This window comes from Dama dama, chromosome 3, assembly GCF_033118175.1.
Source record: "Dama dama isolate Ldn47 chromosome 3, ASM3311817v1, whole genome shotgun sequence".
Taxonomy (NCBI): domain Eukaryota; kingdom Metazoa; phylum Chordata; class Mammalia; order Artiodactyla; family Cervidae; genus Dama; species Dama dama.
In genome coordinates this window covers 70,633,529-70,660,667 of record NC_083683.1, presented here as the reverse complement: position 1 = coordinate 70,660,667, position 27,139 = coordinate 70,633,529, and the positions used below count along the sequence as shown (strand labels likewise).

The 27,139-nt window shown below is 56.3% G+C and overlaps 1 protein-coding gene across 2 annotated transcripts in view; it reads left to right on the top strand.

Moving 5' to 3' along the window:
• Positions 1–4,656: 4,656 nt before the first annotated feature.
• The window catches only part of LRP1 (LDL receptor related protein 1), a 79,257-nt gene continuing 56,774 nt past the window's right edge, over positions 4,657–27,139 (top strand). The window contains exons 1-6 of one of the 2 annotated variants that reach the window (XM_061131792.1): positions 4,657–5,017; positions 13,281–13,403; positions 16,048–16,185; positions 18,210–18,329; positions 20,075–20,203; positions 20,308–20,571. In XM_061131792.1, the coding sequence (XP_060987775.1) occupies positions 4,951–5,017; positions 13,281–13,403; positions 16,048–16,185; positions 18,210–18,329; positions 20,075–20,203; positions 20,308–20,571 (841 nt within the window). In that variant the 5' untranslated portion in view covers positions 4,657–4,950. The remainder of the gene's footprint in view (positions 5,018–13,280; positions 13,404–16,047; positions 16,186–18,209; positions 18,330–20,074; positions 20,204–20,307; positions 20,572–27,139) is intronic. The other variant, XM_061131798.1, reaches the window with a different exon arrangement.

The window sequence follows — 27,139 nt, the reverse complement described above, 5'->3', positions numbered from 1 at the left end:
ATCCCCCTTCTACTTTCAGATTAAAAATTCTAAGTCCTTAGTGTGGCTAAAATCACCTTTTGTGATTAGGCTCTCTGATAGTTCACCCATTATCTTCCCCAACAAGTACCTTAAGCTTCCGCCATACCACATTTGCCTTAAGTGTTTCAAATTTCTTCATGCCTACATGTCTTTGCCTGTCCTGCAGCCTAAAACACCCTCTCCTTCTGTCACTGCTTGCCATCTCCTTCCTCTCTTTCAACACATAGCCGAGTATCACCCACTCTGCCCTGCCTTGACCCTCTTATCTGGGATAGGCATCCTGCCCTGGTTCCCATGGCCCTCTGTGCCATGTGCCTTTATCCTGGCATTAAGGTACTTTGTTGTAATTGTCAGTGATCTAGTTGCTCAACCCCATTAACCTGCACGCACCTTGAAGGCTGAGACTGCGTGTTTCCATCTCATCTCTAGTGCCTACCAGTGTAATTGGCACATATGAGGTACCTAATAAATGTTTTTTAAAGGACAGGAAACCGGGCTCCAATCCACACTGTGATTTGAGGCCGATTCCTCAACTTTTCTGAGACTATTTCCATATCTACAAACTGAAAATAATACCTCTGCCACAAGGGAGTTGTCAAACTTAGACGAAGTAATCCGTGTAAAATCTACCGCGTGGGCTTCCTATATGGAAAGGACTCAATAAATCTTGGTTCTCTTCCCATCTTCCAGCAGACCCTTCCCATCTTTCCTGTTTACACTTCTTTATCTGACCGCTAGGTGGTGCCAGTCTCTGGCCTGACATTCAATTCCAGGGTTCCCTCTTAATGCCCCCTTCTCAGTGCCTGTTACACTCAGGAAAAGGAAAGTGAAGTCGCTCAGTCATGTCCGACTCTTTGCAACCCCATGGACTGTAGCCTACCAGGCTCCTCCATCCATGGGATCCTCCGGGTAAGAATACTTGAGTAGGCTTCCATTTCCTTCTCCAGGGGATCGAACCCTGGTCTCCCGCATTGCAGGCAGATGCTTTAACCTCTGAGCCACCAGGGAACGAAAGAGAGATGTTTAATAATCTGCTGGGAGATCCCCAAAAAACGAGGTATTCTCTCCACCAATTTCTTTGCCTGCTGTCACCATTCTTGATAACCTGATCATAGATTGCACAGAATTAATTCCTCCTTGGTTTCCCCTATTTGGTTATAATTCCAACCCAAGGATTTGAAGATGGAAAAGGCTTCTTTAAGAGTAGAAGTGGGGAGAAAGAGAAGAAGTCGAGGCAGAAAGGGACTGCATAATGGGTGCTATAGGAGAAATACTGAGACGATTCTTAGTCACATCCCATTTGATGGTAACTAATTATGATGGTCTCCTTTACCAGTGCAGACACCCCTAGCCCTAACACTCCTGTAAGCTCACCCACCTAACAATCAAGAGGTCCTAACACTGTGGATACAAATAAGTAAAGGGACATGATACCTGCCCATAGGGAGTTTATGGTCTGACGGTAGACACAGAATCACAAGATTAAGTGCCAAATTCTAGGTACTGAGGCTGTCTTGAGAGCAAGCTTGGTGCAGGAGAGATGGGCAGAGTGAGAACAACAGGAGATGCTTGCTGAGGAGGGCAGGAAGGAGCTGGGAGAAGAGCGTAAAGGCTCAGGTAGAAACATACATCCTCTCATCTCACAGTGACAGCCTCAGCACTTCACACGGCGGAAATAACCCGAGTGCCCAACAATCCCAGTAGACCATGGGGTATCCAAGCAAGGACATCCCAAGTAGTCCACGTAAAGAGCGACTTCGGTGTGTGTGTACAATGGGAAAGGGGTCAAGATGAGGTAATTGAGAAAAAGCAAGTTCCAGAACAGTATATACTTAACGAGCTGATGTGCGGTTTTAAAAGATGTTTATTTATATTTGTTTATTATTTATTTATTTTGGCTGCGCCAAGTAGCTTGTAGCATCTTGGTTCCCCGACCAGGATCTGAACCCAGGCCTCCGGCAGTGAAAGCATAAAATCCTAACCGCGGGACCACCAGGGAATTCTGTTTATTGTCTTTAAAACATCTCTTGGCAGGAGACCCAGGGAGCTCTTGGTAGTGGTTATTCTGAGGGTGGGACTGAAGAATGGGGGCGTGAAGTGTGGCGAGTTTACTTTTCACCTTCTACCTTCCTATACTCTGAGTTTTGCGACCACTAAGTGTTATTATTATTTTACAATATAAAGTTAATAAAAATTAACACACAATCATATCCAGGAGACAGAAGGATTGGGAGGTAGCAAGTGAGAAGTGTCCATGTGCTGGCTGAGGCCAGATACTGGAAGGCCAAGACTGGAAGAAGAGTTGACATGTGATCATTTTGTTGTCTGTGGACACCCAGTAGAGGTTCCCCAGCCAGGAAGAAACAGAGGAAGCAGTTTCAGGAAGATTCACCTGCATAAGAGAGGTATCAAGGAGAGCCAAGAAACAGGGCTGCCCCCCTCACAACCTGCTCAGGCTGTCTATGGTCACTCCAGCTAGCTTTTCCCTGTCAAAGCTGCCTGAAGTCTGTTTTTTCCTGTGGGCGGTGCTGGGCCTTCGTTGCAATGCTTGGGCTTCTCTAGCTGCGGCATGTGTGGGTTCTCTAGTTGTGGTGTGCAGGCTCAGTAGTTGGCAGTGTACGGGATCTTAGATCCCTGACCAGGGACTGGGAGCTCAGAGTCTTATCCGCTAGACCATCAGGAAAGGCCCCCAAACTCCGTTTCAATCTGACTTGACTTGGATGACAATATGGGGAAGGGGTTCTGGGAGAAGGAACCTAGTAGGTGTTCCTTAAAAACCTTTAGTAAGTTCCTGCCATGTGACCCATGTTACATGTGTTAGCCCATGAGGTCTGGATGGAAGGATGAATAAGACCCCACCCCAGACCAGAGAAACTCTGGCAGTGGAAACACAGGAAAAATCTGAGCTCTATTTCAAAGGAAAAAATGTAAGTCCTGAGCCCAGGTTTTCAAGATCAGTAGAGAAAGGCTCAGAAGAAGTCTAAGGTTTCTGGCCCAGGAGACTAAAGGCAGGCGGCCTTGGCCCTGAGCAAAGCTCGCCTGGAGGAAGCTCTGGTTTAGAGGAAAGGTCTAGCTGCTTCTGGATTCTTCTCTGGCTGTCGCTTCTCTCAACAGACAAGGCCTCCATACTGCTCTGCTTTCTGCCAGGGCCCGACTGGAGTGAGGATGTGGGGCCTTTCCTTGACTGGAATTTTAAAAGGGAGAAGGGTGGCGCAAGCCTCCCACATCTCACGTCAGCTTCTGGCAGCCAGCGTCGCTGGCTGTCTCCCTGAACTCCGACTTCCAGACACCAGAAAGTCAGACACCCGAAGGACAGCGGTAAAACACCGCCCAGAAGGGGGCAGTGGCCAGAAGCACAGTGCTGGGCTCCGGGAGCCGCCCGGCGCCCCGTAGACTCCGAGCTAGGAGTCCCCTGTGGACCCTGGCTAGGACAAAGGTCCGGGACCCAGCAGACACCTCCTTAGAAGAACTCGAGGCCTGGAAACAGAGGTCCAAGAGTCCCTCATCTTATTCCAAATCCCCGCTGCTCGGAATCTAAAACCCCGGCTTGGTGGGAAGCCAGTCAGAAGGTATAAAAAAACAAAACACCAAACAAAAAAAATAAATGAGCCCCGACCTCTTGGGACGAAGGGGGGAGGACCTTCCACAACCCCACCCGCTGGTGACTCACCTCCCTCCTAACCAGGGCCTGCCCCTCCCGCGCCCAGTGCCAGGCGAGCAGGACAGGGCGGGAGCCGAGGTGGGCTCCATCCCCAAGCCCTAGGCAGGCGGACAAGCTCCGGCGTGTCCCCGCGGGTGTCCCTGTTTACGCCGAGCCCCGGAGCGAGGTGGGGGCGGGCCTTCCCGGCCCCTCCCCACCCCGCCCCGCTCCGCCGCAGGCCCCAGTCCCGGTCGGGGTCTGACAGTCTGCAAACCAACGCTCGGCCTCTCCCCGCATCTTCCCCACGGTCTGGCGGCCGCCAGCCCGCCCCCAGCCCGGGCAGGGGAGTCACAGTCAGGGTTCCCCCAGGAGACCAGGCCTCGGCCCACACCTCCCGATCTTAGATCCCCAGACGGGGCCTGGAATCCTAGGGCGAGACGCCGAGTTTCAACGCCGAGCGGCTCAGCTCTCGTCGCCCCCTGCCCAATCCCTCTCGCCCCTTCAGTTCTCGAGCGCCAGGCAGAAGGGCCCAGTCAGGGGAATGGGCACTCCAGGCCCAAAGCCAGCCAGCGGGGCCCCGGGAACCGCGGCGCTGGGACCGCTCGCCCGAGCTCCAGATCTCGTCGCTGCTGCGACTCCCCCTCCCCAGGGCAGCGCGCCAAATCGGCGCATGCGCACTCGCAGGATTGCCGCGTAGCTCTTTCTCCCCCCCCCCCCCCCCCCGCTTTTTCTTTCCCCGCCCCTTTTCTCCCTCCCTCCTCTCCCGGTCCCCTCCCTCTCTCCCCCCCACCCCGACTCAGCCCGCCCCGCGGCACCTCAGTCCCGGGAACAGCGGTGCGAGCTCCAGGCCCGTGCACTGAGGAGGCGGAAACGAGGGGAGCCCCCAGAGCTCCATCAGGCCCCTTCCAAAGGCTCCCCACCCGGTCCACGCCCCCCACCCCCCCACCCCGCCTCCTCCCAATTGTGCATTTTTGCAGCCGGAGGCGGCTCGGAGATGGGGCTGTGAGCTTCGCCCCGGGAGGGGGAAAAAGAGGAACGGAGAGAAAAGCAGGGGGTGAAGGGCTTGGATTTGGGGGCAGAGGGTGCAGCCCCGTCTGCAGGCCCTTCCCAAGGGGCTCCGGACTCTACATCCTCACCCACGCCCCTGGTGCGCTTTGCTGAAGGATAGGATAAGAATAGAGGAGAAGGGAGGAAGGAGGAAAAAGGGGGGCCCCCCAATCGGGGGGGGGCGACGGCGAGAAGTAACAGGACCAGAGGAGAGGGGGCTGCTGCTTGCATCAGCCCACACCATGCTGACCCCGCCGCCGCTGCTGTTGCTGCCCCTGCTCTCAGCTCTGGTCGCGGCCGCTGTCGACGGTGAGTGAGATTCCGCGGCCCCTTTGGACCCCTGGGGACACCCACTCCCCAGCCCCCACTCCTGCGTTCGGATGGGAAAGGGAGTCGCGGGAGGGGTGCCTTTTGTTATCCCAGTCCAGCTGACACTGCAGCGGCCCAGCTGGGGGCGGGGATGGGGGTCCATTTTGGAGGATGGGGGCCTTGGGCAAATGATGCTTCTGGGACCCCCCCTCAACCCAAACAAAGACCAGAGGCCTGGGAAGGGAGAAGAGGGACCCCCCTTTTTCTGATCCTGGAATCCAGAGGCCTTCTCCTATCTCTGTTCAGGGAGGGCCTTCGCCTCCCCTACATCCTCTACCCCCCCACCCCCATCTAAATTGTAAAGGAATCTGGATTTGCAATGTCCTGGCTGCAAAAGGGGGCGGGGGTCCTTTTGCTGTGGCCTCTGAATCTGGAAGGGGGAGCCGGGTCGGGGTGACCTGCTGGGCAGAGGGCAGGCTAGACGGGGACTGGCTTTGGGTCGGCAGAGGGAGGGCCAGGGAAAGGCCCCCTGCTTGGGTGTGGAATCTGGGCCCTTGGAGACCGGGCTTGGAGGCCTGCATCCAGGATTTAGCGGGCTGCCAGCCTGGGTTCCGAAATGAGCACTTCCCCCTCTCGGGGCCTCTGTCAGTAGCCTGGAAAGAGCTGTATTGGGGGGTGTAGCGGGTGGGGGCAGGCGAAGCCATATGACTTTGAATTTTCCTTCTTAATTCCTGGGAGCTTTGAGATGAAAAAACGTCAGATGTCATCATTGGGGAAGGGGGCTGGAGAATGGCCTGGAATGCTGAGGTGGGAGGGTAGAGGAGGGCTGCTCTCTCCCTGACTTCTGGCTTGATCAGTTTGGACTGGAAGGAGAGCTGGAGGTTGGATGGGGGTTATGTCATGCCCCCACCCCTAATTCCCTGCTCCTTAGGTAGATGTGTTTATTTCTCTCCACCGTTTCCCCTCCTCCCCTCACACACACACACTTTGTATATTGCAGTTAGCTTTGGGCTAGAACTGTGTCCTTTTGGAGAAACGGGGTGCCCTCTTGGTTTTTCTTAGTGTCAGCTATTTTCCCTCTTACTTGTGAGTCACTGGTTCAAGTCTTGCTCAAGCTTTGGGCTGGGGTCACGGGGTTGGGCTGGGCTGGGCCCCTGATTTGAGTAGGGATGGGATCTGATCCATTCCCGTCACTTTAATCTTCTCATCCAGGGAAAGAAATCTGCACCCAATACCATCGTGCGCCCCTCCTCCATCTTCTCAATTCTGCCAGATTGGGATTGGGAAAGTTTTTCTCTGAAACTGGATTAACTCTTCCCCTCCCCCCAACTTGCTTCAGTTGGGAGGGGGGGTTAGGGGAACAGGAAATATATAGGACAGTATATTCAGCAGCTCTCAATTATGCCATCTTGGGGATTCTGTCCACCTACCACTCACCCCACATGGAGAAGAGGAAAGAAGCTGTGCCCGGAATACCCTTCAGACCAGCCCTTGCCTGTGATTTCCTCAGTTATGGGTGTTGTTTCCTCTTGTTATTAACCCTGTGAAGTGAGAGGGGAAACTGAGGCAGAGAGATCTGGAAGGGATAGAAAAGCATTTTAAGAGAGAAAGAGTGACACATCAAGAGCCCCACGATGGAAGGAGGATGGAGTTAGGCAGAAAGAAGAAGGGGTCTCTGTGGAAAGCAGAAAAGGACCCCAGCCCAGTCAGGGGTGGCCCCAGGGAGCTTCACCCCTCGGGTAATTACCCCACCAAGTTGGTGGGTGGTGAGTGGAGTGGGGAGGCTGGGCGTGTTTTCCTTAATGGTCTCCCACCCTTTTGTAAATTTCCACCCAGCCCGCAGCTGTAACCCCAGCTCAAACCAAACTCTATCCAAAGTCCTGGGCAACTCTGAGACCCCAGAGACTGTAGCCCGCCAGGCTCCTGTGTCCATGGGATTTTCCCACAAGGATACTGGAGTGGGTTGCCATTTCCTCCTCCAGGGGCTCTTCCCGACCTAGGGATGGAAGCTGTATCTCCTGCATTGCAGGCGAATTATTCACCGATGAACCAGCAGAGAAGCCCCTAGGGAGAGGACCCCTCCCCAAACTCATATTACTGTTCTTACCTTTGGAATGGGAATATGACTCATCCAGAGTGCCCACTCTGGGGAGTGGGAAAGGGAGACTGCACGGACCTGTAGGGTCAGCGTCGTCCAGGACCGCCCAGGGGTTCCTGAACCCTACCCTCGCCCTCATGCCTCGGGCCCACAGACAGAACTTTCTCCTTTGTTTCCCAGGGAAGGGCATGTCCTGGCTCCAGCTCGCCTCCCTCAGTGTCTCACCTTCCTTCCTGCTGCTTTGCCTTCGGGGAGCAGCCCTAGGTCCTTCTGCAGCAGTTCCGCCTTCTCTCTTGTGCCTGAACCCAATCCCCAGGGTCCCCTTCTCTTCAGGAACGATGTCACTCCTTGCTAGTAGACAGAACTGGGTCTACTTGCTTCCTGGGAGGCTGGAGAAACAGATGGACTGGGGAGTGAAAAGAGAGGTCATTGAGGTCTCTGCTGAGATTAGGAAGATTTTGTAGTGGGGAGGGCTGGCTGCCTCCCTGTCTCCTGCCCATCTCCACATACCTCCTTGAGCCAGTATATTACCTGTTATCAGACAAGCTGGACAGTGAACTGAGTTATGAGGCTGAGCCTCCTGGCTCTGTGAGAGATGGTTCCAAACTCCTTTCTCCCCTGGTCAGACCCAGATGCATATCTCTCCTCACCCTTGTCTTTCAAACCAGGGACTTGAGGACATTGATTTGGGGATGGAGGTATATTTTGATGTTTGAGACTGCTTCTCAAGACTTCCTTTTCTCCCAATCTTAGCCACCCCCTTCCTCCATTTTCTCTATTATTTTCCCCCCAGCCACTCCCCATCGCTGGGCCTCTTAAGGATGTCAGCCGGCAGAGGCACTGGCCAGAGCCAGATCCTGTCCAAATCCCCCTCGCACCCCCGACTTTTCAAAACTCCTTTGGGAAGCCCTTCCTTACCAAGTCTAACTTTCTTTCGTCCTGCTGTAGCCTCAGCCTTTGCATATCAAAACCCCAAGCTTAAGGCTTATTACCCGCCTCGGTAGCCTCTTCTCAGCCCCTGCCCCCAGCCCTCTGTGAGCCCTCCAGCGTTCAAGTCCTCCAGCTCTGGATGCAGGCTCCTCGCCCTTGGGCAATCTGAATGCAGTGGGACCACGCAAGGGTCCCTGACTTGGTGGAGCTGGGTGCTGGGTGTGTTTGGAGCATCTCAACCCACCCCACTGTGTTCAGTCCCAGATTTCAGCCCAGTTTTTAACAGGATCCCACATTGTTTGGAGAAGGAAGTAGTTGGCTCTGGGATTGCTTCCGGTGCAGTGGCCCCAGGCCCCAGTGTAAAGCCTCCCTGGGAAAGAGGCAAGGGACAGTGGAGGGTGGCATTTACTCCTCTTGCACCCCAGGGAAGATGAGGGTCTCTCTGAGGCCTTGGCCTTCCTGTCGAAGAGCTTCCTTCTTCCTTCCTTCCACCCTCCCAATTCTGTGGGAGGCAGTGGCCCCTATCCTGCATTTGCCTGGGGTCAGACAGCGCTAGGGCAGGGACCCCACTTGCCTGAGTAAAGGTACATGCTTCCCCACCCTGAATCTCAGGGATGTTCTTCTCCGGGTTCATCCCAAGACAACTGTGTCATTATCTTGGCAACCTCTGGGCTGAGCCCCTCTTCCGAGGTTTTTTTCCTCTGTCATTGGTATGTGCTATCTTGGCCTCCAGGAACCTCGGTCTCTCGTCGTCCTAGCTCATTGCTCCTCTCATCCTTCTCTCCCCCCGTTGTGGCGTTCTCTGTCCAGTCTCCCTCAGACCCTGTGTCATGCGTCGTCTCTGCCTGTCTCCATCCGCCTCCATCCAGGCCTCTTGGTACCCCGAAAGCTATCTGGGAGCAGAAGTCTCTCCTGGGCTCTCCCACGTGCTCCCCATTTTGGAGTTGTTATTCCCCTCTCAGGCCAAACTGGGAATCTCCATTTCGGCAGTGAAAGCTCTCCCCCCACTTTCTTCCAAGTTCCTCTCTCTTTTTCCCCCTCCACTAATTTGGGAGAGAATGTTTCTGGAAGAAGGGAACTTGATACCCTTTGTGGGTTGAGTAAGAGGGAGAATGCAGATAATTCAGAAAGGAGGAGGGAGGTTAGACTTCTGGCAGAACTTCCTCCTGACTTGAGAACCGGAGAGAGGTGTGGGGAATGGGTCAGGAGCTTAGAGCTTTTATTTCTACGGCTGTATGTACAGAGGGTTGGGGGTAGGTGAAGAGGGCTTCTGAAGGCCTGGTGAGAGATATGCTGACCTCCGGAGGCATTTGAGGGGTCTGGATTTTACTTGCGGGGGTGGGTGGGGGGGGGCATGGAGGAAAAGATGGTGGGGAGGTCAGGCTAATGTCCTGCTGAGTCAATATTGACTCAGGATGGAGGGGGAGACCCTCCCCCTCCCGCTGGCAGCCCAAGCCATCCTGTCTGTCTGTCCAGGCCGCAAAGCAGAGGCCCAGACTCAGGAATGACAAAAATGTGTCTGAGCCTCACTGACTGCAGGGAAGGAGCCACCGGGTAACACCCAAAATACATAAAATTCAGTGAAAAGCTCTCGCTTTGGGCCTGGGAGGCCCCTGCCGCCCCACGCCCCACCCCCTTGTGTTTGAAAGTTTAGATTCCTGCAGGCTCTGGCCCCCCACTCCCTGGCCACCCCCTGGCTCCTCTGTGCTCTTAGCTTTATCATGTGGTTCCTTTTAGAAAACATCCCCCGATACTGCTGTGTCTGCTCTTGAAAAGCGCCTCAGGGTTCTCCTTCACCCTTACCCTGCCTCGGGTCTCCTGAGTCTTTAGGAAATCTCACCCCCCCTCTCTTCCTCGCCCTCTCTGCTCCCAAGGGATCAAACGAGGGGTCTCCTCCTCTGGAGAAGCCTCCCTCGGGGCTCTGCTTTCCTGTCGCCCTCTGTCCTCCGCTCAGCACCCTTGCCAGCCTTCCCCACCCGCCCCCGGGGTCTCAGGATGGGACAGGCCGCCGGCAAGGTTCAGGCAGGGCTATGGGGTCCGTGTTGTGTCTGGACGCACACCCAGCCCCACACCTCCTGCTCTGGCTCCAGCTTGGTGGCCCTGGGGGCCGAGGCTGGGCTGGGTGCCTGGGTTTGGTCGGCGGGGAGGCAGGGGTGTTGGCCAGAGTTAGCATGGCGGTCACATTCATCTCCGGGCAAAGCTGAGAACAGACGGCCCCAGTGTCCTGGCGTTCTCTGCAACCTCACTCCGTCTCCCTCCGTAGTTCTCTCCTCCTCCTTCTCCCTCCTCTCTTTCCCTCTCCTGTTCTGTTCTTATCCCTTCTCCACCGGCTCCCCTCCTCTCTGAGGAGCCTTGAAGGCCAGGGCCGCCTTCTGTAATTCCCATCCCCACTCCCGGTGCCAGAGGACCCTGCCCCTTCCCTTTCTCATCTTTCTGCTCCGCCGTCATGGCCAGGAAGGAACCACCTGTTCAGTTACTAATCGCTCTATGCCTCAGTTTCCTCATTGCAACAGTAGCCACGTCACAGGGTTTGAGGGTCTGAATGAGTCAATTTGTACAAAGTGTCTCAGCCCAGATGCTGACCCAGAGTGACCATGTTGAAAAGTATTAGCTCATATCCTTAGGAACCCCCAGATCTCCCGAGGGGCGGGAACCAGGGGAGGCCAGTAGTTGCTCCCTAAAGTAGGGCCGTCTTGTTCCTCACCTGGGGCCACCTAGCTGGGTTTTCTGGGTGCTGGCATCAGATGCAGAAGGTTCAGCTGAGGGGAGTGGGGCTGGCTGTGGGCTCTAAGCAGATTACAGGTTTCCGACCCCACCCGCACTGCAGCGCCCTCCACCTCCGAAGGAGGCTTCCCTTGGCCCGGGTAGACTGCCCCAAAGTAGGTTATTTGTTCCTTTCCTCCCCTTTCCCCATGAAGGAAATCAAAGACAGCCCTTAGCCTTCAAACTCAGGGCTTTTCTCCACCATCCCCGACAGAAAGGAAGTTCTTCCCGCATCTCTCAGGTCCTCGGGCTGCCCTGGCCCCTAGAAGACGTGCGCCCAGTCCCCTGGCCCGGGCCAAGGGGTCTGCTGCGGGCCAGGGCCCGGGGGGCTTCTCTTCCTTTCACTCCCCATCCCCCACTCCCCTCCCTCGCAAGAGCACATCTGGTTTGTGAATCTCTCTCATTCCAGCTTTCGGAGTTTGCCAGCTGCTGTTTCCTCTGTCGAGTTCAGGCCAAAAATGGGGGTGGGGACAGCGAGGGGACACAGTGAGGGCCAAAGCAGCGGGGACCGTGGCCGGGCTGCAGAATCGAGGGGAGACTGGAGTGACCAGCCAGTGACCTCGGGCCGGGCTGTGAGCTCTGCCCTGGGGCAAAGTGGGGGCATGGACTCCCAAATCCAGGTGGGGGCAGGGATGGGCATGGGGACCTTTCTGGGCTCCAAACAGCCCATCTGCCTCTGAATCCCATTCCAGTCCCCTCTACCACCGCCCCCCCACCCCCGCCCCAGCCCGTCTCGGCCAGCCAGGGGAAGAGGACCGTTCTCCCGCATGCTAACTAGGCTGCCTCGCAGTTCCCCGGGAAGACCTCACAGCTGGCCCAGTGGGGCAATGAACTCAGCATTATCCGCCTCCTCAAGGGGCCTTTATTCCCTGCTCAGGGTGGGGGGCAGGGGAGGGGGCTCCAGGGTGGGGGGCCTAGCCAGGCCATCCTTGATGTGTTTCCTGAACTTGGCTCTCACCCTGGCCACGGGCCTGAGTGCAGTCCCCTCTGCCGGAGGCGGGGGTTACGGAGGGAGGGCTGCTTCCCAGCGTGGCTCCCCTCAGAGCCCATCCCGCCCTGCTCAGAACCCCAACACACTCTCCTTCTGCTCCGTCCCAGCCCTGGGCCCACTCTGCCCGGCTGCCTTCCCGGGGTGCCGTGGCTCCTGAGGGGCCACCCCGCCCCTCCGGGGCACCCCAGTGCCCAGCACACCGCCTGGCACAGAGCTAGGCTCTGGTGCGTGACCGCCGAAGAGAAATGGGCTTGACACAGATCGTGGAAGAGGCAGTGAAGGGTGGGAGGCTGGGGGGCGGCGCTGAAGGAGGGGGGACTTGCCTTCCCGAGGAGGGCATGCTGGCAGGGTTGGGAGGAACAGCGCCTGAGAAGCTCTCAGTGGGAATGGGGAGACTGGTGGGAACTGGCTGCCTAACAGCTTAGAGTCGGCTGAACTGGTCCGAGTCCTGATTGTGACATTTGCCTGCTGGGTGACCCCACATGCTCTGAGGCTCGGTTTCCTCATCTGGGAAATGGTATTAGTCGTACCTAATTTGTCATATTGTGGAGAGGATTGAAGGCGATGATACATGGAAAGAAGTGGTTGATCACACTTCCCGGCACATACTGAGGTAACAATGAGCCTTAGTGTTATCATGTTTAATTCATCCCTGGAGAGTGAGGTAAGAGAATGGGGTGGGCGTAGAGAGCAGATGCTGGGGTGAGGGATTAGGGCAGAGAAGCGGTCCTGGATATAGGGACTTCTTGGCTTGGCTGGGCTGAAACCAGCTCCTGCAGGTCACCCCAGGCATCCCCCTGCCTCGGCTCTCCAGCCCCGTCGGCCTGAGCAGTCTCAGGTGCCTCTTCACTCTGAGGTTATCCACAAGGGAGGCTGTGTGTTTAGAGGACGGATGTGGAGGTAGAACTCCTCTGTTGATACCATCTCTGAGACACCCATGTGCCAAGGGCGCCCCACACACACATCCCGTCTGGGGAGGGCCTGGCGGTTAGGAGTTGGAGATGTGTGGGGTGATGTGTTCCGAGGGCCAGGAGTGTCCCAGAGGGGGCCGGGGCAGAGAGGTTAGCAAAGACCAGCTTTGGACCTCTCGTGGGATGGAGAAGATAAGGAGAAAACCTGTCGAATCCTAAATGCCCCATCACCCTCAGCCAGCAGAGCGGGGCCTGCTGTCGTCTGACCAGTTATCAGAGAACTCAAGGGCTGCGGCCCCGGGAGCGGGGAGAGCGTATGGGCAGCCTGCAGGACCGAGTCAGGCGGCAGCAGCGTGCTCCCCGCATCCTTCCCCTGCCCCGTCTCAGGTACACAGTGTTCCTGAGTGACCCCCAGCCCCTGCCCCCGGCCCTGCTCCACACCGGAGCCTTGGGTTGGAGCCTGGGCCGGATGGAGACTGCTGCTGCCTGAGGAAGGAGGCGGAACCCTTGAGGGCTTCCAGACTGGCCTCCACGCCTGTTCACAACCCTGCTTTCTTCCCTTGCCCCTAGTCCCTAAGACTTGCAGCCCCAAGCAGTTTGCCTGCAGAGACCAGATCACCTGTATCTCAAAAGGCTGGCGGTGTGATGGTGAGAGGGACTGCCCGGATGGATCCGATGAGGCTCCCGAGATTTGTAAGTACCTTTTCCGGATCCCTACCCCCCATCACCGATTTACCCCTTTTCCTTTTGGCCCAGGCGGCAGTCTGGGATGAAGACAGGTGAACTCGAGCCTGGTGTGGACCTTGGTCTGTGACTGTTTGTACATGACACAGCTAAAACTGTCCAACCGTCCTCCCCCTGCTCTTCAAAGAGCCCGGCACGGTGTTTGGTATGCTCAAAAACGAGCTTGATCCTCAGCCGCTGTGCCCACCCCAGCCTGCCAGAGACCGTGTTCTCTGGGCTGACAGCTTTGCTGGAAGATTCCGCTCCCTTCTGGTTCCTCCCGCTTCTTCCCACCTCTGAGCCTCCTGATCCTTGATGGGTGCCCCTGGGTCTTGCTGGGTCCCCTTCCTGTCCTCAGGTTCCCAGGCCAAAGGCCACTGGCTCTGGCTCAATCTCTGTACCAGAAGCCCCACCCCTGAGCATTTCCCGCCCTCCTCCCTCCCCCTGTCCTCAGTAAGTGGTGTAATCAGAGGCAGCTGTTTAAACTGGGAGAAAGGTCCCCACCCAGCCTTCACCCTGCCAGTAGGGGGTGGAGAACTCGCTGGCGGGACCCTGGAGTCCTGGGCAGCTGGCAGAGTCTCCACCTTCAGAGCCCGTCCCCTCCTGGGCTGGTCTGGGCAGGGGTCTGGGGACCCTGCATTCTTAGGTCTTTCTGTGTTCTCTCCTGGGGTTTACCCTGTCCCAGCCCCATCTCCACACCCTCACTCGTAATTATTAGCGGTAATTTTAGGGCCAGAAAAAGGAACCACTGGTTCTCTCTGCCTCACCTTGATACCCTGCTCTGGAGGTGTGGGATCCAGGGGTACTCTACAAGTGTTTCTGTGGGGGCTCAGCCTGGAGTGTCTGCTTGTCTCAGGCCACCTTTATGTCCCACTTCGGACCCCAGTGTTTGGTGTTGAAGATAAAGAAAGCCATGCAGAGGGGCCAGATCTGGCTCTTTTTATCCATCCTTGCTTTAGTCTGATGTAGATATACATATCCGCTCACTGTCCCCACTCATGCACACTCCTGGACCCATCACACTCACATGGAGCCTCTCCCAGGGCCTGACTCACTCCCCCTACCCTGGCGACATTCACACACAGAGGCAGACGCTGGCACAAACAGATTCTCGCAGCCATGCCGAGTCACCACTCTGAAATGGGGATGCAGAGACATAACCTGCACTCAGACAGATGCCCCAGACATGCACACACAAGCCCGGACTCATTCCCAAGAGGACCTGGAAATGTCCATACTGAGGCCGGCAGCGCCGGCGCACGTGGAGATTCACAGATTCACGCTCTCTCCACTCCATTCTGCCCCCGGTACACACCTCCGCTGCCTGTGCATGTGACTCCTCCCCGGCACAGGCGGACAGGTACGCTCAGGTGCAGGCACCTTCTCACGTCCTGTCTGGGCTTGGGAACCACTGGGCAGTGATCTGTCAGCCAGCCCGCAGGCTCAGCCAGTGTCCTAGATCCCGGCCTCCTTAGGATCCCCTGAGGAGCTCTGTCCCGCCCTCCCCGCAGCCCATCTTCTTGGGCAACAAGGGAAGCAGAGACATCACCGGCGGGCCACAACCTTTGACGGTTCCCAAAGTCCTCCTTCAGGCAGGCTGCCCTGGGGTGGAGGTCTAGCATAGTGTGTTGCATAGAAATATAATGCAAGGCATGCATTTCAATTTTGAAATTTTCTAGTAGCTACATTCAAAAAAGGTCAAAATAGGGACTTTGCCAGTGGTCAGGTGGTCAAGACTTCTCCTTCCCATGGAGGGGATATGGGTTCAATCCCTGGTTGGGGAACTAAGACCCCACATGCCACGGGATGTGGCTAAAAAAATAAGTATCTTAAAAAAAAAAAAAAAAACCAAAATGGTCAAAATAATCAGATGAAATTAATTTTACCTTTATTTTACTCAGTGTATACAAAATATTATCATTTCAGCATATTTTTTCATATAAAAGTGTCGAGACCTTTTGCATTCTTTTTTGTGGCTATGGTATTAAGTCTTCAAAAACCAGTGTACATTTTATTTATTTATGGCCCCTCCATACACCTTGGGGGATGATACTTCCCCAACCAGGGATTGAACCTGGAGCTGCTGCAGTGGAAGAGTCCTAACCGCTGGACCACCGGGGAACTCCCGTTGTTTTCTATTTGTTTGTCTTTGCCAGTGCGCATTTTATACATCCAGTTGGAACTGGTCACATGTCAAGTGCTGAATAGCCATGTATGGTGCTTCATATTGTAAAGTGCATTTCTAGAAGACGTGGTCCAGCTCTCCGCCCGTGCTCTGTGACCCAGGATGTGATGGGAAGGAGGCGCGCTTTGTCTCCTGCTGTAGAATGTGGAAGCCTTGGGGTCCACAGCATGGGGCACCTGGGGAGTGGACTCTTTGCTGAGAGCTAGTTATCCCCTCTACCTGGCGGATCCCAGGTGTGGCTACTATTGGGAGTAGTGTAGATGAGCCCAAAGTTGAAGAGTCTAACAGGCCCTAGGCCTCCTGAGATCTGAACATTGCAGGTGCCTGAAACCCCAGTCTCAGTTCCCCAGCCTCCCCCCCCGAGTGAGTCGCTGGCCAGCCAGCCTCTGTAGCCAGCATGCCCACACTGAGCTTTCCGTCTGCCCCCAGGTCCTCAGAGTAAGGCCCAGCGATGTCAGCCGAACGAGCACAACTGCCTTGGCACCGAGCTGTGTATCCTCATGTCCCGCCTCTGCAACGGGGTCCAGGACTGCGTGGACGGCTCAGACGAGGGGCCCCACTGCCGAGGTAAGGGCTGCTCGCCTCTGCTCTCCCAGGGGGATGCCACGCGTTCTCCGCCGGGCACCCGATGGGTCTGGAGGCCTGCCGTCTGAGCGCCGTCTGCACGCTGCCCTTGTGCTGCAGAGGGGACGAGGCCCTGTGCCCCGGGCACTTCTCCAGCTGTGTGTGCTCACACGTGTCACTACCCCTCTCCAGCCCCCAGCATCCCACCTGTGAAACGGGAGCTTTCTACTAGATCTGCATTTTCATACTTTTTTATTTTTGTAAACAGTGGGGTGGTTTCGTCACAGGATTTCTTATGTGGAACCTGGGTATGAGCAGAGACAAGCAGATGCTGTCACTGAAGCGGGGGGCGGCGGGGGAGGTCTGGAGCTTTGTTGCCTGCCTCAGGCCCCTGAAGTCATCCCCCGGGAAGGGCAGGTCTTTGAGGCTCTTAGAAGCTGCTTCCCCCTCCCGCCCCCCAACTGAGGAGGGAACTTTAGGACAGTAGGTCAGACTTCCTTCTCACCTGCATCTCAGGTCCACCAGCTCTGCAGTTCTTCCGCTAGAGACCCTCCTGTCCTAGGGGGAGTCTGGATCTCTCGTGAGGATGGGAGAGATTCCCGGGGATGGGGGTTGGAGCGGGGGGAAGCTCAGGCCTGCACCTCAGGGAACAGGAACTTCTACTGCCCTCAAGATCTGGGCCTGGAACAGGAAGCTGGCTTTGTGAGGCCCTAGGCAAGCCCCCGGGGGTGGAGACCCTGTCCTGTGTCTGTAACGCGTGTCAGAAAACATCTGCCTGTGGGAAGAGACACATCTGGATCCTGTTCACTGAGGGCAGGGAGTTTGTGGAAGATTTTTATCCTTTTCCTTTGGTTGAGTCTGCATGTTTTTGTCAGGAGCTCCTGGAATGGGATGTAGAATGTGGGCCTAGGGGACTGACTTCAATTACCACGCACGTCCCATCTTATCGGACAGTATGTGTTCAAGTTTGCCTGCTTTTGCATACCCGGTCAGCATCACAAACAACCAGGAATGTAAGAAACCTAGGGCTTGAGCTTCCTTCTCTGATACTTCAGAAGCTGGACCTGCTCATCCTCCCACCCCCTATCCAGAAGAGAACCTCTTTTCTAGATTTCCAGAAACAAACACTACTTCCCCTCTTTGGGAGTCAAGGCTGGACTGGGGAAGCACCTTCGGGCTCTGGGACAGAGGTGGGGAGCAGAAAGGCTCACCAGGGCCTGGCTCCCCATCTCTGCTCCTCCTGGCAGGCTTAGCGCCTCTAAACGTCTTAGCATCTCGGGCAGTGCTCTCTCCTAGGTGGGAGGGGGGGGAGCAGGGGTGTGAGGCAGCTGGACAAAGGGGTCTTTGTGGCCAGGCCGCCTGGCCCCACGCAAGGCCATTAATTGGGTCGCTGATCTGGGGGGGGGGGGGTAGCTGCTCCCCCACCTCTTCCCCCTCCTGCTTCATTCCCTTCTGTCTCCCCTGTGGAAGTGGGTCAGAGGCAGGAGGAAGATTAGAGAAAGATCCCGGGGGAGCAGGCTTGCGTCTCTTCCTCCTCTGCTCTACCTGGACCTTGGGCCTTCTCTCTGGGCCCTCTCGGACACCAGGGCTGGGTTGCAGGCATGCTTCCAGACCAGGCCTGGGGTCCTGCGTGGCAAGACTCGATTCCCTGCCAGCGCTTCCCCGTCAGCCCCAAAGCCAAAATTGCAGTCCTCGGGCATGGCAGGCAGGAAGCATGTGAAGGGGCTGAGAATCAGTCCTCACGTGCTGTTGACCAGCAAACTAGGAACAGAGCGGGTCGGGGCAGCCAGAACAGGAAGATGCAGGTTCTGAGCCACAGTTGGTGATGCGACCTTGGACCTGTCTTATACCCTCATCGGTCTCAATTTCCTCACTTTCAAAATATACTTGATGCTTCCTAAGCCACTTCGTCTCTGACCCTGCAGGCCTGGGAAGTGGTTACTGAAGGGTTGAGGGAGGGTGCTGTCTGGGTGTGATCGCCAGATCTGGGGGCCTGAGCATGTGTCTCCTGCCCCCGTCCCCCGCAGAGCAACGGGGACAGTGTTCCCATCTGGGCTGCCAGCACCACTGTGTCCCCACCCTCGACGGGCCCACCTGCTACTGCAACAGCAGCTTCCAGCTACAGGCGGACGGCAAGACCTGCAAGGGCAAGTGGGACGCACGCCCCCCTGGGGTTCAGGATGTGCTGGGGGGCGGTGGGTGCGCAGTGCGCCAGGCTGGGGGAGAAAGCTTGAAAAGTGCAAGACAGGGAGCGGGTCTGCAACACGCCTCACAGCCTCAGATCGTGACTGTGGGCCCTAACTGCTTGCTTCCGCCAGACTTTTCAAAACTCATCTTAAAAATTATGTAGGTCAAGGACTTCCCTGGTGGTCCAGTGGTCAAGATGCACTTCCAATGCAGGGGGCACGGGTTTGACCCTGATAGGGGACCTTAGATTCCCCCATGTCATACATATATATATATATATATAGGTCATATGTGAGTTTTCTTGTTAAAAAAGTTTTAAAGCTTTACAGACAAAACCAAACTCCCCTTTAACAAATCCTCTCTAGTTACGGTCCCTTCCCCATCTCTCTGGAAATCAGCTCTTGTTAGCAGTTTGCCCCTTCTCTGTCCATGCCTTTCTCTATCCAGGTATACATGTGTTCATGGAGAATCTAATTGAAAGTACTGTTTATGCGCATGTGACCTTGTTTGCATATACATCGTACTGTATATGGCTTCCCAGGTGGCCTGGTAGTAAAGAACCCGCCTGCCAGTGCTGGAGACATTAAGAGACGTGGGTTTGATCTCTGGGTCAGGAAGATCCCCTAGAGAAGGGCGTGGCGACCCACTCGTTTTCTTGCCTAGAGAATCCCGTGGACAGAGGAGCCTGGCAGGCTACAGTCCACGGGGGAGCAAAGAGTCAGACGTGACTGAAGCGACTTAGCATGCATGCACATACTATACATATTTTTTTTTTCAGTTTCTTCACCCAGTATGTTCTAGAGATTTTTCCATGTTAATGTGTAGAGATCTACCCCATTGTTTTAGAAACCGCAGTGATGTATGACTATTACCACAGTTCACTTGGCCATCTCCCTTTGGATGAGTAAGATGTTCCCAGTTTCTCTCTGTTACAAACAATGCAAACTTTTCTGTTTTAAATGTACCTCCTTTCCATCTTGGCACAAATGTAACCTTCTCAGTGAGGCCCTCCTTATAGCCCTAAAATCCCATCCCCACTGCCTGCATTCTCTGTCTCCTATCTCTGCTTAGTGTTTTTCATAGCACCAGCTACTTCCCATTGCACTAACTCCCCTAACATGTCATTTACCTTTTTCTTTTATTTATTATTATAATAGCAACATTTCATTTATCATCAGAAGTTATGTTCTTTAAAGAATATTTATTTATTCATTTATTTGGCTGCATTAGGTCTCAGTTGTGGGGCACAGACTTAGTTGCCCCCATGGCTTGGGGGATCTTAGTTCCCCGACCAGGGATTGAACCCACGTCCCCTGCATTGCAAAGCAGATTCTTAACCACTGGACCACCAGGGAAGTCCTGGAATTTAAGTTTTAAAAGGGCAGCAGTTTGAATCTACTTTTTTTTTTTTTTTTTCTGATGTGTCCCCCAAGCCTAGGACTGTACCTGGCACATTGCAGGTACTCAGGAAATCTTTTCTGAATGAATGGATGATAAGCACATGTGTAGATATGTCTCTAGGGTGGATCCCAAGCCTGGGCTTGCTAGGTGGTAACATTCCACATTTCCTGTTGCGGTAGATTCTGTCAAAGTGTTCTCCGAAGTAGCCGTAGGGATGGGCACACCCCTGGTGTTGTCTGAGGTCTCTCCCTTCCCCGCCCCTTGGCATGCTGGGAATGACCACGCTCCCGCCTTTTCCCGGCAGACTTCGACGAGTGCTCGGTATATGGCGCCTGTAGCCAGCTGTGCACCAACACAGACGGCTCCTTCACGTGCGGCTGCGTGGAAGGCTACCTGCTGCAGCCGGACAACCGCTCCTGCAAGGCCAAGAACGGTGAGTGGGCTGAGCTACGACCGCACGGCCAGGCGCCCTCGGTGTGGTTCCCTGGTGGGGAGAGGCCGGAGCGGTGCCCTGACCCTTCTCTCCTGTGTCTCCAGAGCCGGTTGACCGGCCCCCGGTGCTGCTCATTGCCAACTCGCAGAACATCCTGGCTACGTACCTGAGTGGGGCCCAGGTCTCCACCATCACGCCCACTAGCACACGGCAGACCACAGCCATGGACTTCAGCTACGCCAACGAGACGGTGTGCTGGGTGCACGTCGGCGACAGCGCTGCCCAGACGCAGCTCAAGTGTGCCCGCATGCCGGGCCTGAAGGGCTTCGTGGATGAGTACACCATCAACATCTCCCTCAGCCTGCACCGTGAGTCACCTGCTCCCGCGCGGGGAGCCGGCGAGGGTGGGGGAGGTGGGCAAGGCCGAGCCTGTCTGGGACAAGCTGGGCCGGGGGAGTGGATGGATGGGATGACCCTTGACTGGTCCAGGAGCCTAGACGAAAGCCCCTGACTGAGGCCGAGGCAGCGAGTTGAACGTGGTGACCCTTGTTTGGGGCCAGGGCAGAGCTGTGTCCGTGCTTCCTGTCCTCTCTCTGAGCTGATGGCTCCCGCGTTTCTGGCCCAGGGCAGAGAAGGGCCTCCTAGGAGAAGTGCCCGAGAGGACAATGTCTGGTCAACTTCCAGAGACCAGGGACTGTCCCTTTTCAGAGAGAAGAGTGTCGGTTAGTCCACAGAGGGGTTTTCCCACATGGCGGGAGCCACAGCAAGGGAAAGAAGGGGCCTGGAGGCGGAGGAGCCTTGCTAAGTTGTGGCTGAGGGCAGAGGAGCCGGGGCCAGGCCGGGTCCATCTCCGCGTCTGTCGTTTCCCTTGAGGGCGTCGCCAGAATTGACTCCCTGCTGCAGCGTGGCTGTGGGGGTCCTGAGACTGTTTCTGGGGGGCAGGCTCTGTGGCAGGAATGACCCCACCGGGAATGCTCTCAGATATCCTGGATGTTCCCCTTTGAGCTCCCACCCCAGGCTGTACGCTGATGCCTCAGAGGTGGAAGGTGGGGTGTGGCTGGGGCCAGGGCCAGGGCAGAGGTCCGCCGCCTGGAGCACTTCTGCTCATCTCAGATGCTGCTGCTACACGAACGAACGAACAAAACCTCTGTGTCATCACATCTTCAGGAAATGCGCCACGGGGCTGAGGGGAGGTCTGGCCTGTGGTTGATCTGACGCCCGGGAGAGAGGGTAACTTGATCTGTGACCTTGAGTAAACCAGAACTCCCTGTCTCAAGCTTTGGTTTCCTCACCTGCATAATGGGCTTGAGCTTGTCTGGCAAAATCAGATAAATTGAAATGAAAGCCAGAAGTCACTAGAGGCCATGCAGGAGGTTTAGGATGGTGAACTGGGGCCTGTCCAGAAGATTTTGAAGTTTCTTCCCTGGGTCCCCACGTGGTGATCTGCACAGAAATCCAGGAGGACCCAAGGGCTGAGTTCTGGTGGGAACAGGAGTTCCTCCGAGAGCCCCCCTCCCCCGCGACCTCATCATATGGTCCACAGCTCAGCCGCTGCCCCTCCACAGCATCCCAGGGCGGGGTCCTTGGGCTGTTGGCGACCAAAGCCCGCCTGTGATAGACCTGTCATCCTTGGAGTGCTGGACTGGAGGCTCAGCCAACACCTGGCTGGCAGAGCTCCTGAGGGGCAGGCAGCTCAGGAACCCCATGGTAGGTGGGGTAGGCTTAGGGCAAGACCCCACGAGACGGCTGCCCTCTCCCTGGCCCCTGGCAGCGGCCCCACCCATCAGGCCTGTCTGGGCAAACAGCTCCAGCCCTTCCCTCCCTGGCCCTGCCTCAGGGCAGGAGATGGGCTGATGGGTAGGTGACCTGGTGGGGGTGCCCTGATGGGAAGCTTCTCTGTTTTGGCTCTGACCTGGCCCCTCTCCTGCCTTCCTGCCCAGGAGAAGCAGGAAATAACCTCAGGCGGGTACCCCTCCCTTGGCAAACAGAGCGCTGCCTTCAGAGTCTGCTAGATTCGTTGGGCCCCTCTAGGGCAGAGTCCGGGAGGCCAGGAGAGACCAGAAGGCTCTGGGAAGAAATGCTGCCGGGGTGAATGAATGGGCTCCTCTTGCCCCGGCCTCTGTCCCTTCCTTCAGCCCTGCCCCCGCCCATGCCGCCTGACTGTCTGGCTGTCACCCTGAGGATGGTTGTTTTGCTCTCATCCCACAAACTTAATTATGGGCCCAGAGCTGAGGATGTCGGAAGTGTCTCTCCCCAGCACCCTCCCCCACCCCCGGCGCATCCCCCTTCCCAGGAGAGGCTGAGGGCCTGCCCAAGTGCCAGCGAGAGCAAGCGTCTGGCCCCAGGCTCTCACCTGTGCAGGGGGCTCCTGGCCTGTAATTAGCCCCCCAGGGGCCAGAGGGAGAAGGCTGCTGCTTTCTCCTGCTTTCTCTCGGCCCTCTGGGGGGGCCCTCTTTGCACTCATGCCATTCTTGGGGCCCCTGGGCTGAGCCCCATGTAGGACGGAGGAGCCTGACTGGGGAGAGGTGCTGCAGCCCAGAGTCCAGGGCCTGAGAGGAGCCTCCCGCTGGGGTGGGAAGAAGGGGGAGCCTGCCCTGGAGAAAGCTCTGGAAACAGAAATAGAATAGAAAGAAGGAAGGAGGCCCGGAAGTGAGCTTGTTTCACATGGGTCCTGGGGCGTGTGTGTGAGCCGGACCTGCCCGGCCTCCTGAGCCCTTGCAAGGCCCTGCCCGGGCCCGCGGTGGTCAGCATGGCTTCATGCGAGGCTCTGGAACAGGCTGAGGATCGAGGTCCCGCTGTTTCCTGTCTGAGCCCAGTCCCTTCCATCCGCTTCCACTCGAGTGGGAAGAGACCACTGCCCATGTCCTCACTCGTCCTGACAGGTGTGTGTGCGCGTGTGAGTGCTTTCCTGCCCCGACAGTCTGGGCTGCCGGCCCGTCCTCCCCCAGCCTGTCTTTCGTTGGCCTCGGTGGGAGGTGCATCTTAGGGACTCAATGTTCCTCTCTTTCCCTCCCTCCTGGAAGGTAACCCCAGGGCCCATCCTCCCCTTGGCCTTGCGTGGCAGGATGGTCAAGTTTCTGAGGGCTCTGATCCCAAGACTGGACAATGTGATGGGCAGAGCCAGGAGACCCTCAGGGAAGACCCTGGGCCCCCCGTCCCGACTCAGGGTTTACGACTGCCTTTCCCTCAGTGGGCCTGGAGAAGGAAATGGCAACCCACTCCAGTATCCTTGCCTGGAGAATTCCATGGACAGAGGAGCCTGGCGGGCTACAGTCCAGAGGGTCTCAAGGAGTTGGACACGACTGAGTGGCTAACACTTTCCCTAAGTGGGAATGCCTTCGTGGTTAGGGTGTATGTGGACACGTGTTTTTTTGTTGTTATGTTAATAGTTATGTTTTTATTTAATACCCGTTAGGAAACTCCTACAACTGGCAAGTCAGACCTCTGGTTGCATAGATTGTTTAGGATGCAGCAAGATGAGAAAAGTGAGTGGATGTAAAGAAACGGTATATTCGTGGTAGAGCAAGCTATGCGTAAACACGCCGAGCATTTTGGGAATGACAGGAACCGAGGCCCCGAGAGGCCAGCAGTCCTGGCCTGCCCGCCCTCCCACCTCCCCTCTGACCACCCTCTGAAGGAACCTCGGGTCCCGTCCAGCCCCCTGCAGGGCCGCCCCTGGGCAGGGCTAGAGGTCAAGGGTACCCACTGCCCCACCCACCGCAGCCCGGCCCGAGCTCGGCTTTGCTCCTCTGACCTGAGCTATCAGGATATTTCCACCGTAGGAAGAACGGGCACAGGCCTCAGGACGGGGGCCCTGGGAGGATGTGTGTGCATGTTGGGGGAGGTTCTGGAGTTGCCAACAGAGGCCTTGAGGGGAATAAGACTTGCTGCAGTCACTTCATCTGGAGCCGGGTATGGGGGGATGCCCCAGAGGTGCCCTCGGGGGTCCTCAGGCTTCTCCCTGGTCCCCTGCTGCACAGGGAAAGAGGAGGTTGGCCGGGAGGCCTGGAAAAGTCCTGCTAGGCTGCAGGCTGTGAGGTTGCGAAATGGGTCCCTAAGTCCAGCTGGCCAACTTCACTTTTCCCTCCCTCGCATGTGTGTGTGTGTTTAAAATCACAACAGGAAATAGGGCAGTGATTTGTCTAGAGGAGGGGCAGAGAGAAAGAGAGAGTTGATCCTCTGAGTCTGATGAGCTGACCTCCCGGCTGGCAGGGGACCCTTCCTCCCATGGGGCGGGTTATTCCGACCCTCTCAGCCCCCACCCCAGCCTGCAGAACACTTCAGTGTCACAGAGGAAAACCAGCCACCCGCTTCTTTGGCCTTTCTCACCTGCTGGGTGTCAGAATGTCGAGGGGCTCTCGCCAGCCCACTCAGTGGCCTCAAGCTCCCCACCTCCTGGTGCCTCTGCTTCCTGTCCCCCTTCCCAGTTTCCTCACATTTAATGGCCCTTTGCTCCCCTTCCTGGCCAGGACGGGCCGGCCCTGCGTCTCCCGGCACGGCTCCAGCCCAGTGCTCTCCTCCCCCGCTGTCTCCTTGAAGCTGCCTCTCCACCCAGCCTGCTCCCAACAACCCCCTCCCTGTTTTCAAGCCAAAGGAAGTAACTTAAGCAAGAGAGATGCGTTTTAGAGCCCAGCAAGCATTTCTCAATAGTGGGAAGACCCTGGTTCTGACTTTGAATCGGAGCCGCAGAGGCCAAGCGTCTCATCCCGGGACCCAGGACTGAGCCTGTGTGGGCCTGGGCCAGGCAGAGGAGGGCAGTGGGGCTGGAAGTACATGCGTGGCAGGGAGGGGACCCGGGGGCTAGAGCTGACCCCACACGGCTGATCCCCAGACCTGCTGGTGGAATGAGAAGAGCTGAAGTCAGGACCCAGCAGGAAACAGAAGCATGCAAGCATGCCATTTAGCAAAGCTTCTGCCAGGCCCGCCCAGTGGTCTCCTCCCTACCTGCAAGGGCCCTGGACCCCCGAGCATCTCCCCCAGCCCCTGGGTGAGACACCAGAGTAGGTCTGACAAGCAGGAAAGTTGTCTGTCTTGAGCATCCTCAGGCCAGAGAAGGAGGATTCTGGAAGAAGCAGGGAAGGGAAAAACTGATGTCCCAGCACTGGGACAAGAGCATGAGCACTCAGACTCACCAAATATTTGTTGAGTGAATCAGTACATGTGTGTCGGGCGCTGGGCACAGAAGGAAAGACAGCACCCTGCATTGTCATCAGGTAAACAGGCTGTGATAAGAGGAGCTCCTGGGGCTTGTGGAGGCCTGCAGCACGATCTTCCTCCTGGTGGCCTGAACTGTCTTAAAGAATAGTGGGTGTCAGCCCCAAACTGCCCACCTATAGTCAGGAGGCCACATGGCTCTGGCTGAAGGTGCAGATGGAAAAGGCAGGAAGGATGGGGTTGAGGGGAGGGAGGATCAGGGGATGGTGTGAACAACAGCTCCCATTAGTAGAGCGCTTATCATGTGCCAAGCCCCGTGCTGAGGGCTATTCATGGCATCATCCCGTTTTCCAGATCAGCAGACTGAGACTCAGAGACATCAAATAACTTGCCCATAGTTCCACAGCTGGAAGGTGACAGAACCAGGATTCAAACCTGGGCTGGGTTGTCAGTGTCTGGAGCAGAGTGATGGGAGAGTTTCCCGGAACAAGGCCAAGAAGTCCGTGTGTTCCTCGGGATGTGGTTAAGGTGGAAATGTGGTTTTCCTTCCTTGTCCAGGGACCTTGTACTCTAGTTGGAATCTCCGGGTGTGTGGATGTGTTGGGGGATATTTCCCCCAAGGCATAGAGGCTCTCTTTCTTCCCCAGGACTACTTTAGGAAGAGTATCTTAAATCCTGTGGCTGAAGCTAGGGTCTTTGTGGGAATGAGGTGGGTGCTGTTGTTTCTGGAAAAGCAGTCACTGTTTAGAGAGATGCTTCTTGAATGATGTGAGGGATGGAGACCTTGAGAAAAGTTGGAGTTGTGGGGAGAGCCGAGTGCTGAGCATTCACACACACACACCCCAGGTCTATTCTGGGGCCTGGAACTGAAAGTCCTTTGTGACATCACCAATAGGCTGTGGTCTGTCCTCTGTCTCATTGCCCTCCCAGCTTACTGGCCTCCTTCTCTACTCTGGCATCCCTGGCCCCTCAGCTCTCAGACCAGCCCCAGACTCCTCCCACCATCACACAGCATCCCTCCCCTAGGGTTTACCTGAGATTCTCCTGTTTTCAGGATTTGGGGTCTTTGGCCAGAGGCCTTCTGGAAGGTCTCTGAGGTAGATGAGTCCTGAGAAGGATGGCCCTCGAGGGGACAGCTGCTCTCTGGGTGTGTGGTACCAGAATGTGAGGTCCTCTAGGCCAAAGTGCAGGACTGCATTTGTCCCCTCCATGCCCCAGGATGGGGGGCAATGATCCAGCACTGCCTTTGGAGGGAAGGTGCCCATTTGAGCCCATCTCCTTAGGCTTGGAGTGGGAAGAGTGGCCAAGCGCGTGTGTACGTGTGTGCCTGTTTGTGAGTGTATGTAGTGTGGTGGGCAGAGGAGTCTGGACTTGAGAAGAAAGGAAAATAATGTGATGGAGGGGGGTTGGATAACAAAGGATTTTTGCTTGCAACTAATAGTCTCCAGCTGCAAAAATACCAAAGGGGAGCCCAGGCCGGACCGGGGACTCCTGTTCTTGCCAAGTCCTCACCGGCCTGCTGAGCGGGGCCTTGCCTGGCCTTCGGGAGGTAGAAGGGGGGACCAGCCAAGGGTGAATATCAGAGAGCGAGGACAATCCCTTCTGCCTTCCTTCCCGGAACTGGCAAGGAACCCAGGCCAGGAGAGAGGCTCGAAAGTCAGCACATCCTGGGTCTGGAGGAGAGGATGTGGAGCTCCGTCCGAAACGGGGGCATCAGATCCCTTCAGGTCTCTTCCTCCTCCCCTCTTAACGAGGGAAGGGCGCTTGGGGAAGCAGCGGCAG